Source organism: Limanda limanda, chromosome 6 (assembly GCF_963576545.1).
Source record: "Limanda limanda chromosome 6, fLimLim1.1, whole genome shotgun sequence".
NCBI lineage: Eukaryota > Metazoa > Chordata > Actinopteri > Pleuronectiformes > Pleuronectidae > Limanda > Limanda limanda.
The window spans coordinates 17,622,002-17,635,656 of record NC_083641.1 but is presented as its reverse complement, the minus strand read 5'-3'; the positions used below and the strand labels follow the sequence as shown (position 1 = coordinate 17,635,656).

Genomic DNA, 13,655 nt, shown 5'->3' with positions numbered 1-13,655 from the left:
AACTTTACATTTTGAGCCAATCACCAGACATCACTAGCATCTAGAGCAGAAACCATAAACTCTTCATCCCTTCAGAGGATGTGTTTGCTTGTTTTCCTGGTGGAGGGTGATTACCATTGTGGGAAGAGGCTGGAGGGTTGAGAGGACTGGGAGGGGTGGTTAGAGCCCTTCAGGGTGCCATTGGCCTGGATGGACTGGGCCAGCTTTACTGCCGCTGCTAGCTTCCTGTTCACGAGCCAATCACATCAGAGCTACCATTAGTCAGTTATGTTAAGGCCAGCATTGTTGTTAGTGTTCACCAACTTCACCGTCACTGTTATATGCGGCATGCGAATTGTTGTTTCGCCTGCAGTCAACAAAATTGATCTTACGGATCAAACTGTAAAAGCTTTTGTGACCTTGTCCGACATTTAAGGAACTTGGTCACATTGTATTGCAGCACAGCTACATGAAAAGCTGAAAGCATACAAGGTCTCTAATTTGACCTTGGTGTGATGACAGCAACTTGCGTCATTAAAAATCTATCAAACAGCTCATATAGAGAGGGAGGTCAGCCAGATGGAAAAGGTTAGTGGTGTGGCAGAGTCAATGGTTTTAGTTTGCCATTAGTCAAATACTATGTAAACTGATTTTTGGTGGGAAAGCTTGAGGTCAGCGTTAATATGGAAAAGTGGACAGCGTGAGAATTGAGATGTATAGATGTGTAGATAGCAGCTGAATGGCTCGTAAGCTGCAGCAGAAAATCAGCTTAGCAAATGGATTCCAACAAACAGATGTTCCGGCATATCCTATTCTTGTGCCGCTCGACTGCCGAGCTGCAAAAAGCAAACGGTGCCTTCGCCTGCGAGAAAAGAAAGAAGACGAAGATGCCGTGCGAGCCAATCAGCACGCTCGCCTCTGAGCCTATTAAACTCAGTCAAGCCGAGCGGCAGGTGGGGAGTCCGGCCAATCGTTAGGCAGCACGCGGAGGCAGCGGGTTACAAGGTCGACATGCGACATAGAAGATGTGTAGCAGGGTGTTAGGAGCAAAGACAACTAACGTACAGCGCCAGCATTAATCCCCTGTTTATTCACCACTCGTGTTGACACACACAGACTTCATGCAACAGAACATCAATGAATGTGCAGTCACAACGACGATCCATTAACAGCAGCAGCATGCACGGAGGGGGGAGGAGGTGACGCATGCACGGAGGTGACGACCACAACGGCAAGGACGACACGGACAAAACTGTATAATTCAAAGCCATTTGTGTGTCATGTTGTGTGTGTTGTTTATGTATAATGTGTTAATGTATTTTGGCTGAAGTCTGAACTGGATAAGGTTAAGGGAAAGGAAGATTCCCTACAGCATCACTAGAGGAGACAGAATATCTCTGTGTTAAAGGCCCTGAAAACCTATTTTCATACACAGCTTGTTACCATGAGCAACAGAACTAGAGCAAGCCATTTTCTTCCAAATTATAGATCACAATGGATGACAATGGATTTCAGATTTTCTTCTTTTCTCATCTTTCACGCACCAATCAGCATTAAGCAAAAATACTCTCAATCTGTTATGTTGCTAGGATACAGTCGGTCAAATTTTATCAAAAAAAACACCACACAACACAACATAAGTGATAACGCAGACCTACAGCAGTTCTTGGTCATTTAACATAAGGTGAAACCATAGACTGTACAGAGCGCCCCCTAGTGACAGGCTGCGACATAGGTCATAAACCCACCTCCTCTACGTTAGTGGATGGGACATGATCAAGCCAGAAAGTCATGTTTTATACATTTTTCTCAAAGATGGTTTCTATCATTTCAGATAGTTCTTCTCACACTTATATTTGTTCATGGATTCGTTATTCCACTTAGTTTGGTTTTAATTTCTTGTAATGTCATGATTGACAGCTGAGACTGAAGTGTGATTGGTCGAGCATGAGTATCGGCAGGACTTCCCCACATAGGATCCATCCCTATGTGTTACTGCACAGATTCTGTCTCTAAATGTGAAAGATGTCATATCCGGAATTCTTTGGCTTCAGGAGGAACAGGAGACACATCGTCCATCTTTATATTCAGTTAATGGGAATCTCCATGATGCTTATCCAAACATTAACTTTAATTGTTGTGGTAGTCATGAATATATAATAAAGCAGAAACATACTTAAGATTTGTAACAAAGTGGCTTTAATGGCTGGATTGTTGTCTGATAGACTGGCTGGCTCACCGTCTCCTGAGCTTACTGGCTGGCTTCATCCTGCTCGACTAATTCAACCCTCCTGAACTTCAATGGGGTCCATACTGACTCAGGCAGGCTTCAAAGCCGGCTAACAGAGCGAGACACTGAGACATGCACAGGCATACGACTGCGAGTCCCCCATGGCCCCGGTATTACAGACGAATGTTAAGTATCTCGCAGCCCTAGACAGGCTCAGCTACGTCTGAGAGCGCTAGCGAAGCTCCCAGCTATCTTTATTCTGTTAATGCCTCCACGCACAGTAAGGCAGTGTGTCCTCCCAGCCTTTTGTTGGCTTACATCTTAGCATCTCATTGCTGAAAGGAAAAAGAGGACTAATTGAATTAGCTGGGAGGAACCAGAAGATGGAGGACTCGAGCAGTGCCAATGGCTCAGCTCCAGTAAGAGCATGCACACACGCGCACGCGCACACGCACACGCACACACACACACACACACACACACACACACACACACACACACACACACACACACTACAGAAACCCCCCTACTATGCTCGCCAAACACTACAGTACGATATCCAGCAGTGCTTCTCTCTCAACAGCGGAGATCCAGGAGTTTCACCTCCCCCACTCTCTTTTCTTTTCTTCCCTCCTTTACCGCTCCCCTCCTTGAAGCTCATCCCTGAGCGTGCACACGCATACAGAACACATATTAGTATTTCTGCCTGACTGTGCCTGGTTCATTTATTTTCCTGTGTGTGTTTGCACATGTGTCAGTGTGAGCGAATGCGTTCTGCATGTGTGCTCATGATTATATGAAATTATGAATCAGTGTGTGTGTGTGTGTGTGTGTGTGTGTGTGTGTGTGTGTGTGTGTGTGTAGCAGGGTTGTGGTATGGTATGTTGAGTTAATAAGCATATGCATGTGAATGAGAGCTGGTCCATCTTCTTGTCGACCCAAGCGATACGGAGCAGGCACGTACCTCGCTATGTGGCGTTTTCCGAGGAACCTGAAGTGCTGAAGACACAGCCTGAGGAAAAGGAAATGCAAAAAAATGTTTTAAGTGGAAGTGTCTTGTTTTTATGTCGTGTTAAGAACACGGGGTAAATTGAATGCATGTGATCAAAATGAGTTGTCCCAGTTCAACATGCCGACGGAAACAGGAAAGAGACAGTTAATTTACTGTTTGGTGGATAGGAAACTCTCGTTGGAATTACAGTCTGTTATTCTTCCCTCTCCCTCTTGCTGTGTCACTACTTTCATCTGCTCCCCCTCTGGCTACATCCCCCTTTTCTTCTCTCCTCACTTGCTCGTCCCCCATTGCCGTCTAAGTGTTTTCAGCCGCACAGGAGCTGTGTTTATACTCGACAAAGAGGAAAAAGAGAGGAGCACTTACTCCAGGATGTTAAAGAAGTCTGAGATCTCCTGGTGAATGGCTCGGTGCCAGTAGGACACCAGCACATCTGGAAACAAGCAACAAAAAACATCACACAGAGATTTGTAGAGGGGGGGTGGGGGGTAGCTCATCACTGCAGTGTTATTTTAGCATTTTCATTCGGAGTTGGTGCTGATGTGACTGAAACAGACCTGGGTGTAACTGTCAAATAAGTTTGATTTGTAATATTAATAAAACAAAATATATAATATTGTAGTAATAATAGTATGATCATATTATAATTCATAAGAAGGCATTTTTAAATACATTTTGACAAGTGTAGACACTAAACTATGATGTTTGAGTGTGAAAATCTTTTTTTTAAGGACATTTGTAATGTCTTACCCTCAGATATGGTTTTCATGATGTGTAAGAAGCACATGAGCAGGCTGCGTGTCTCCGCCTGGTCCAGCTTGTCACAGCGAGAGCCGAAGCCAATCAGGGACTGAGGGCGAGCAAACTGAGGACAGGAAGTGCAATCACAGATTTACTGTAGCTGTTTCTGGATGAAGCTACCATTGACATTTTTTATTTATTTCCTGCCAAAATTTTATTCCAGACATTTCGACTCATATTGAAGACATACAATAAATACATATCAATCACATAAAAGGTAGAATACAATGTATGTATAAGTTATTTTGACAGATCTGCTTGCTCCTCCTCCGCCAGAGTGAGAATTTAAAAGACAGAAGGTGAGAGTGTGTTTTTTGTTTTCTTTACTCTTTCCTTCGCTCACCTTCTCACAACCGTCCATCTTCTCACTGTTCCTGTCACTGGAGTCCACACTGATCAGAGATCCCCGAGAGTCGGCCTGGTTACCCATGGCAACTGCCAAGGATGAAAAGGCTGGTTGAAGGTGGAAGGGAGGGAGGGTGTCAGCATCAATGTCTTGTCCTCATTCACACGTTTTTATATAGACAGTACAGAAACACCCCTACAAACCACATGTATCACACATCCGTAACCGTTACCTGTGATGGAGTTAAGTACTTCTTTGGAAAAGGAGGCGTCCACAGAGTTGCCATGGCGAGTGACTGGAATCACCCCTCCGGCCACTACCCCTCCGACACTGAGGTCATCTCGAGAGCCCTGGTGTGGCAGAAGAGAGGACTAATTTAAATTTAAATAAATATATTCAACCTGACTCTTATTTTGTTTTTAAAACTTTATACAGCATCCAAGGGGGCTACCAACAAAAGTTTATTAATTTAATTTAACTGAAATTATCCCTTAAATTTAGGTGTTTAGTTATTTTACAGTGAAAGTAAACCTACAAAGGTTGTGGTGGAAATGAAAGAGGACAAACTCTAAAGTTATGTAAAGTATATGGTAAAAAATCACATGGTTAAAGTTTGTGTTAGTGTCCTTAATTCCACTACAACATTTAGAAGAATCACCCTGACTTAAATATTTGCGCTTTTAGTAGGTAACCATGAATAATAGGAATGAGGCCAAACTTATGTTGAAAGGCAACGTTATTGAAACTTAAAACCCAAGCAGGAATATGTACAGGTTCACCTAGAACAAACATCCATGTCATCTTCCATCACTTCTCTTACTTGGTCACTAGAAGTGAAGTAGATGGGGAAAAGGTCCCTGAGGAAGAATCGAGGCATGTTGTCCAGGATCAGGCCATACAGAGGCAGGTAGAGGGACGCGATTCTCGCCTGCTTCTCCTGCAAGAAGTCGATTCAACAGGCGTCACATTAGTTGGTTATAAACATTTAAGCAGACTCTATAGTACGTGATATTATTTTTGTAACACCCTAACATATCATTTTCATTTGATTAACAAGCTGGTTATTCAAGCCCACATCCACAAACCAGAACACCATAGATTTTTGGGGGCCCATACCAACATCAGGGAGCAAAAGGTTTCCAATACCGATATAATGGTAGATATATATATATTTTTTAAATTGGCAATAATTCCTAAGATGACTTTATCAAACCATTATGAAATAACTGTAATCGAGGCTCGATATAATGCACACCGCAACACATAATATTACAAAATAAAACTGCTCTTACAATCTGTGGGGAGAATACTGGTTTATTTGTGTTGCATATTTGTATGCATTATTTGATTGTTTGCATATATCTCTATAGATTATAAATATCATAGATAGAAACAATCTGTGCAGTTACATAATATAGAATATATCCTGCCAAGAAAACATGTGGTCTTCATTAATCCTCATCCACATTTCCCAGTCTGACCTTTCAGTTTCACTCCACACATTTGGTCCGGACTCAACCAGACCTAAGTCCTGACTACAAGGCTACTGTTGTGTTGTGGTTGGCAGTATTTGGAAGCGTTTAACAGAAGACAGATTACTGCCTCCATGTGATCCAGACACTTCCCAGCATTCACCGAGACGCGGTTGCTCCCAGCTGCTACGAACAATCACATGTCCGCGTGTGTGTTTGTGTTTGCATGAGTCACATTGGAAGAATTCCTGCGAGCTCACGACTTGACGTTCATGCCTTTTAGTCCCCCTCGTACTCCCCCCACCCCATATAAACACAGGTCCTGTCTACCTTGGTGGCATAGCGTGCGTCCAGGGAGTGTTTGGCCATTAGAGTCTTCAGGGTGGCCAAGGCTAAGTGTCTGAGGTCCTGCTCGTCCTGGAGCGCCAGGCCCAGTTCCCGCAGCAGCAGGCCGGTGAGGAAGTGCTTCCTGCAGAACTCTCCGGTCAGGTTGTACTCGGGCACCGACACTGAGGAGACACAGGGAAGAAGACTCGCGTGTTTAATGGAAAATCCATGCGTGGGATTTAACGTGCCAATATTTGCTTTCCATCGGGGGAGTTAATTAATCCGTTTCTAAACAAAAATCTGGCGACAGTCAGCGAATAATGTGACGAGCCAGATTTCCATGAATGCCAATATCTTCATGCAGCTCAGGGCGTTCACACTGCGGCCCACACACACAATGTGACAGAGGAATGTTTGAACATATTTACCATGAGTGCTTTGTGGCTCGGGGGATGCATGGTCTGACATGGACACACAGTCGGAGAGAATGACAGACAGAGAAAGATGGAGAGACGGAGTGTTAATAGACAAATGAGAGCGTTGATGTATGAGTTATCACATCAACAGCCGTGTCGACCCAACAGGAGGACGACGACTCGGGCGCTCACCTGCGATGCGGGCCGAGGGTAACGGGAGGCTGAGAGGGATGTAGTGCTCGTGGTTACACACGTCTCTCAAGAATTCAAATTTCAGCTCACACAAAACCTGACAAACACAGGAGGGCGTATAATTTATTTAACAATATTCGTGTGACGCACTTTATTCGACCCAGACTACAGTTTAAACAGGCATGTTCTGTTTTACCTTGCTGTCAGTAGCAGTGATCATGTTGACGTAGTTGCTAATCAGTTTGAAAGTGAAGCCTCTGTCCATCAGAGTGAAGCATCGCTGCAAAGAGAGACGGACGTTAACAAGAGCGAGAGATGATTTAGCATAGATGGAGAAATCAATAGGTAACAACTCCAAATCGAAGCAATTTTCATTTTCAGAATGTTAGACAGTTTGTATTGATCCGTCGAAGCATTTAAACTCTATTTACTCAAACTAAACAGGCTCCCACAATGTTGAATTTTCCTTTAAAGGTGTAATATATAAATTTGCACACGTTGTTTCCTCTGGAAGTTACAGCAGAGACGAATAAAGCCTATATGACGCAATTAAAAAGCGACCAAAATTAAAAATCCAGTACCTTGAATAAAACTTGATATTTCTCTGGGTTGAACATTGTTGGGAACAACTAGTCATTCCAACACATTTTAACTAAGACCTTTTATATATTGTGTTTTTAGTGTTAACATTTGAATCAGGAACAAAAATATAGTTTGTCCTCCTACCTTGACAAAAGCAGCCACAGCTAGGTTGGCGCTGCGTGTCTCTTCTGGCAGGTCTTTGTTTTTCCAGAAGATGTGTTCGGACACCGTCTCCACCAGCGTGTCCACACGGCTCAGGTAGGTGGAGGGGAAACGCTGAGGTCTGGGAAGCTAAGGGAATCAGCAGAAGACATTGATTCACTTAATCCCTGGTCCGATTACACAAAAGCAAAGTAACAACACTGAACTGAGAACCTTACCTTTAACTTGTCAGAATCCAACTGTTGGGCCATGGACTTGACAATCAGCTCAAAGAAGAACCAGGAGAACTGAAACCAGGAGAGATCAAAGCAAGATCATTTTTGTTCCAATATTTATCTCACTGCTCCAGCATGAAAACAAGGCGAGTAACACAATATTTTGTTTGGTAGAGTTGTTTCTTCTTCTCAGTAGCGAAATAAACATTTATAAATTCCTTTTAGGGAAGATCTGGGGATCCATTTGAGACAAAGGGGATGGAGAAGATCGAAGGTTAAAGACGAACCTTAAGGACATTCCTGACTGCTGCCTGCTCATTGCTCTTCAGGTCAAAGGTCATCCCCTTAGCCAGCTCCTCGTGGACGGTCCTGAAGCCATAAGCCTCTGACTTGAACACATACTGCACACAGAGAGAAGTAAGCTGTTACAGATGAGGAAATATACTGTATGAATGGTATAAAACGTACAATTATTTTAATTATGTACGTATGGACTGTAAATAGACTGTATATAGTAGAATAGTATAGTATATTTTTTATATCTCTAGTTTTATATTTTGCACTGTATTCCCTTTTTCTTAAAATACATCTTACATCAATTTATATTGAATTTTATTTGTGCAGTGCCAAATCACACCATACATTGATATCTCAGGACACTTAACATAGTAAGGTCAAGAAAAATAATAGAGAAACCCAACTGTCCCCATTTTATTACAGTAAAGTGTATATTCTTGGATTTTGGGAGCAAATTACAAGTTTACCCAAACCTGCTGATTATTTTATTGATTGATTCATTCATTATTTCTTGATTGATGCCGTCTTCAGCTCTGTATACACGTACTAGTCCAGATACTCATAAATACCGTAGATGAACAAAAACACTCACACAATGACCTGAAACAAGGCGAATGAAATATTCCTCTCAAATGTAAAACATGTGTGATGAATGAATGTGCGCATACACACACACTCAGCAGTTTAAATTGGACTGCACTAGACTGCACATCCTGCCAATCTGTTACCATGGTAACCCTAGCTCCATTAGCCCTCTACCTCCCAGCATTCGTCTCTGCCGCAGTGGTTTTCCTTCACTGCGGCCAACACGAAACAGGTCTCATGCTTTCTTCTGCTCTCTTCTCTAACTCTCGTTCTGATTTACAGCCCTAAACAAACTGATTGAGCCTGCCCAATGTCCCAGTTTGCCTCCTGCTCAATCACCCTTCTTATTCGTTTTTCTCCTCTTCTTCCTTCTGTTGTGTGTGTGTGTGTGGTTGTGTATGTTTGCACACTGATTTGGGCACGTGGCCCTAACCACGCTCCTGCTGGCCAGAATACACACACAAATACAGACACACAAAGGCCTTATTTAAATCAAATTGTATTTTCAGCTATCCCATTCCTACATGGAAAATAACAAAAACACACACACACATGCACACACACGCACAACTAATTGCAAGGATTACTGCAAGAACACCACTTTTGAAATTGATATACCTTGATAAAGGAGTGCAGATAGTGATCCAGGTTTTCTTCATGGCACTTTGCAACTATGTGGATCAGCACTCTGCAGAGACACGACAATAACAAGTTTTATTTCTAACAACTTTGACTCCTAAATAAAGAAAAACATCTGTAAGACACTTTTTCTTCAATAGCTGGCTAAAAATATTCTTATATTTTTTTGATACTGGATTAACCACAAAATAAAATCATAAAAAGCCTCATTGGAACAATAAAAAGAGGCGATGCGTTTTAAACTTGGATTTCATACACTGTGTGCTTCCCTTGTGTTGTGCTTCATCAAATCCACTGAACTCCAAACCCCTTCTGTCAATGCATTCTGTTGCACACACCGCAGTACCGCTTCCTACCTGGTGGTGGCAGTGGTGACCTCGTCGTTGTCATTCTGAGTCAGAACCTTGAACAGCTGGTTGAAGAGCACTGGCAGAAAACGGATGATCACTGGGATCCTCTCCATGCTGAGGAGACCCTGGGGGGAGGGTGGAAAAAGAAGCGTAAGAGGTTGATATGTTGGAAGATGAGATGGGCGAAAAGAAATCAAATACAAACATTAATTATAAGGAGGCAGAAAACAAAAGGACATTCAGGTGCTGTGATTAGACATGAAGCAGCCTTCAGTAGGTCCTGGTTTACATCTCAAACCCAATAAAAGCAGAACTGAGAGGATGCAGCTCATTTTCTCTGACCTTCAGGCAGTTGAGGAAGTTGGAGGTAGGAGGTACTGAGAGGTCCAGCTCTCTCTTCTGGCACTGCTGGAAGAATCGGTTCAGGTGGGGGTCCTGGCACAGAGACAAGAATCCATCAAACTCACTGCTGAGCATCTGTAATAATACTTAGTGGACTGGTTCTGCTTTAAGTAATCAGCAGCTCACGATATTTAAAATATAAATCGTTTAATGGATGTTTCAGTATCATCCTGATCGCAAACAGCTGAAATGGTTTTCAAGAACAAAGCAACAAGTGTACGACTCTGGCAAGAGCACTGTAGTTTTTCCATACTTGAAGAAACACTGCACAATAGAGTCTGTGCCATAGACTGTGTATAAAGGTGGACGACATGGCGGCTCCCCAAAGGTGAAGCCAAATTGCCATGATCGCCCTCTGGTGGCTGGCTGCAGTACATGTCATAAACCCTGCCTCCTCCTTGTTTGCGAATGGGACATGGACAGAAATAAAAAAAGTCAAAGTAGACATCAAATACACTTTTGTCAATGATGGTTTTATGTCATTTTTGGTAGTTCTTATCACACTGGTGCATGTTCAAGTGCTCGTTGTTTTCAGTACGTTTGATTTTGAGTTATTTGATGCTAAAGCAGGGTGAAACGTCATGATTGAAAGCAGATATTGACTCTTGATTGGTCGAGCATGTCTATCGGCTCAATCGTCAGATCACTACTGCACGGAGTCTGGTTCCAAATGGGCAAGATGGTAGCGTTTGTATCAGGGATAAATTGGATATACTGTATATATGTACAGCTGGGGGTCTCTACCCAATGTGTATTTTTTATCTTGCTGTAGAAGTGGTGGGTTTGTTACAACAGAAAACCCCACAGTGGATTTAAGAAAAAATGTAAACATGTCATTATATTTGGCCCTATTTGAAAATTTGTAATTAATAAAATGTATTGCTCATTGGTATTATGTGCTGTGTACACATTCCATTTTTTTTACATGCATCTTTAATCATTTATTTCAATGGGTTAATGGTTTCTTGTTGTTAAGCATTTGCACAACATGTGATGCTCCTAAATGTGCACCATGAATGAATTGATTTAATTTCTCATTTATAAAGCAATGCAAGTGAAATTAATCTGACTGTGGGCTAATGCAATTAACAACCCACCAGCCAATCAAGAGATTTGTTTCAAACATCCTGTAGCAGCAAACCGTAAACAGAAGCAGTTTCCTTGTTTCATATGTCGATCTACATAAGAAATAATTACAAGTCTGCACTAATGAGCTCTGAGCATTTTGAGCTCAAATTGTTTTTATACAAAAATGCAAATTTCATCCTATGAACACCATAGACTCAGTTTGCTTCAAGACAAAAAGCTAAGATACACAGCAAAAACATGACATTACTACACATATGAGATGAACATATACAATAAGAGGATATTAAAAAATGATATAGCTATATATAAATAGTGAATTAAGTGGAATAAAAATAAATAAGATACAAATAAAAGCAAAGGCAGGGCGAGGCAGTTTTTTAAACCTCACAGGAATTAAAAGCTTTTAAAAGATGAAACCGTCGCAGCAGACCTAAGCTCAAATGTTAGAGAATTTCAAAAGCAGATAATAGACAATAGGTTGGGTTATATTCTGTTTTAAAGCTAAGGCACTGACATGGCATATGCATTTGGTGCTTAGTAAACATCCAACCATCCATTTTCTACACTACTTTTTGGAGCTCTATCTATACAAGCATGTAGGGGCAAAGAGGCGGAGTCTACTGCACCTTGGACATATCACCGATCCAACACAGACATGTAGGCGAGAAAAAGACAAGAAAACTCAGACGACGTTCTCACCTGAGTGTAAACTGTGGAGACGACGTTGGTGGACACTTTGTAAATAGCTTTTCCTCCATCGACCCATTTCACATCCGCTCCATTCTGTTAGAAGAGAAGACAGCAGGTCAACAGCTGAATTTATCAGATTCTATGATGCTCTACATCCCCCATCTCTCCGAAATGATTGTATTATTCAACAGTATTTTGTATTTCTATTCCTTGTACTCCCGGCCCTCTCACCTTGGTGTTGCTGGCCTCCTTGATGGCGAGGTATCCAGGTGGCAGGTTACAGGAGACGGGGATGCTGAACTCCTGAGATGACAAACGGCCTTCTCTGAGGAGAGGCAGCCAAGAGTACCCGACTGAAAAACAAACACACGCGTACAAAAATGAAAAATCACAGAATTTGTGGAAAAGACCAAAAAGAACGAAACCTGGAAATATTATAAATGTTCCGTGAAATTCTGTCTGGGGATTTTCCAGCATCTCACCTGGGGTCTCCAGGGCCTCTTTCCTCTTGACATTAGTCTTAGCATTGATGTCACACGTGACGTGGTAGAAAGAGAAAAGAAGATGGTGCTTTTCATGAAGTTGGGTCGGAAGTTCAATCTTCACCTGGGGACACATTAGCAAATAATGGCTCATATGATGGACAGCGATGATGAATCCACCTCCAGCTACTAACAGTCTTCATGGGTGGATTCCTGATACTCGTCCCTTTTTTATTGCAGAAAGCTGTCCTCACCTCGTCATAGAAGTCGGGGCTCTGCGAGTGATGCAGGACTGTGGAGCAGGCTGCTGTGGTGAAGACTGGACCTCCGGGCTTGCCGTAGATGCACTGCAATTACAGCGACGGAAAAGGGGAAACAACAAAGTCATGCTCGGGCCAGGTTCCCACGATATCAAGAGCTTGAAGTGGAGAAAATGGAGTCTCATAAAAAAACAATGAACGTCCCATCAGCATGTTTTGGACAACTTTCTACCTTTAAAGGTTTGGCAACTTCTTCGTCTGAGCTGCGGAACTCGACGTAGACTGCGAGGTTACGAGCCTGTGAACATAGAACCATTGTTCCATTAAAAACTGGCCTTACAAAAAATAGATATTACCCAGCAATAATAGAACATGAAGTGTGTTCAAAAATACACAAGGTATACTGTAAGCTGTGTTGTACCTTGGCAAAGCTTTTCTGGCTGTCGTATTTGAGGTGTTTGGGGTAGACGTAGATGTGGTTTCTGTAGACCCGGTGTGGCTGCGTGTACTTGGTGGTGTCCTGGACAAACTCCTCCACCTCCACCGTCGGCTGGTGTTTGATCAGCTCCTCAAAGGGCTTCACCGGCACATAGGAGGATGTCACACAGTCTGAAGGCAAAGAGAAGGAAGGGTTTAAAACAGAGCCTGATGCCAACACCGATATCCAATACTGATATATCAGTGGATATATAAAAACTTTGGCAGTGATTCCTGAAATGTCTTTATCGAATCCATATGAGATAGAGAGGTAACTGAGGCTTGGTATGTTACAGTTTAACCATAAACTTTATCTATCTGATATTTCCAGGAATCTCTCTCTGTCTGTCTGGCTCCAATATCTCCAGAGCCATTCATCTTTTCAGCTTCACCATTGGCATGTGTATTGTTAAAGAAGAAGCAGCTATGGTGCAGCTTCAGCGTTTGTCAGCCGGACCACGGCTCAATTACTGCAAGTCACTTTTACCACAAGCCAAGCAAAAAGTTACAAATATCTGTGAACAAAAAGAAAACACAAATACTACCAAATAGAGAACTTAAAATAAGAAAACAATCAAAATATGTTATGAACATAAATGCATCTTTTCTGCATTGTTCATTGTGCGTAATCAACGTTTTCATATTGGTGC

The 13,655-nt window shown here is 42.3% G+C and overlaps 1 protein-coding gene across 1 annotated transcript in view; it reads right to left on the bottom strand.

Moving 5' to 3' along the window:
• The window catches only part of dock10 (dedicator of cytokinesis 10), a 61,585-nt gene that overhangs the window by 8,691 nt on the left and 39,239 nt on the right, over nt 1-13,655 (bottom strand). Inside the window, exons 16-38 of the mRNA XM_061072480.1 lie at nt 12,950-13,137; nt 12,761-12,826; nt 12,523-12,615; nt 12,269-12,392; nt 12,018-12,139; nt 11,796-11,879; nt 9,948-10,040; nt 9,612-9,730; nt 9,235-9,304; nt 8,022-8,135; nt 7,738-7,806; nt 7,502-7,648; nt 6,972-7,055; nt 6,776-6,872; nt 6,596-6,628; nt 6,171-6,349; nt 5,189-5,305; nt 4,601-4,718; nt 4,366-4,475; nt 3,972-4,086; nt 3,588-3,654; nt 3,174-3,221; nt 115-225 (exon numbers count right to left, since the gene is read on the bottom strand). Of these exons, the coding sequence (XP_060928463.1) occupies nt 115-225; nt 3,174-3,221; nt 3,588-3,654; nt 3,972-4,086; nt 4,366-4,475; nt 4,601-4,718; nt 5,189-5,305; nt 6,171-6,349; nt 6,596-6,628; nt 6,776-6,872; nt 6,972-7,055; nt 7,502-7,648; nt 7,738-7,806; nt 8,022-8,135; nt 9,235-9,304; nt 9,612-9,730; nt 9,948-10,040; nt 11,796-11,879; nt 12,018-12,139; nt 12,269-12,392; nt 12,523-12,615; nt 12,761-12,826; nt 12,950-13,137 (2,368 nt within the window). The remainder of the gene's footprint in view (nt 1-114; nt 226-3,173; nt 3,222-3,587; nt 3,655-3,971; nt 4,087-4,365; nt 4,476-4,600; nt 4,719-5,188; nt 5,306-6,170; nt 6,350-6,595; nt 6,629-6,775; nt 6,873-6,971; nt 7,056-7,501; nt 7,649-7,737; nt 7,807-8,021; nt 8,136-9,234; nt 9,305-9,611; nt 9,731-9,947; nt 10,041-11,795; nt 11,880-12,017; nt 12,140-12,268; nt 12,393-12,522; nt 12,616-12,760; nt 12,827-12,949; nt 13,138-13,655) is intronic.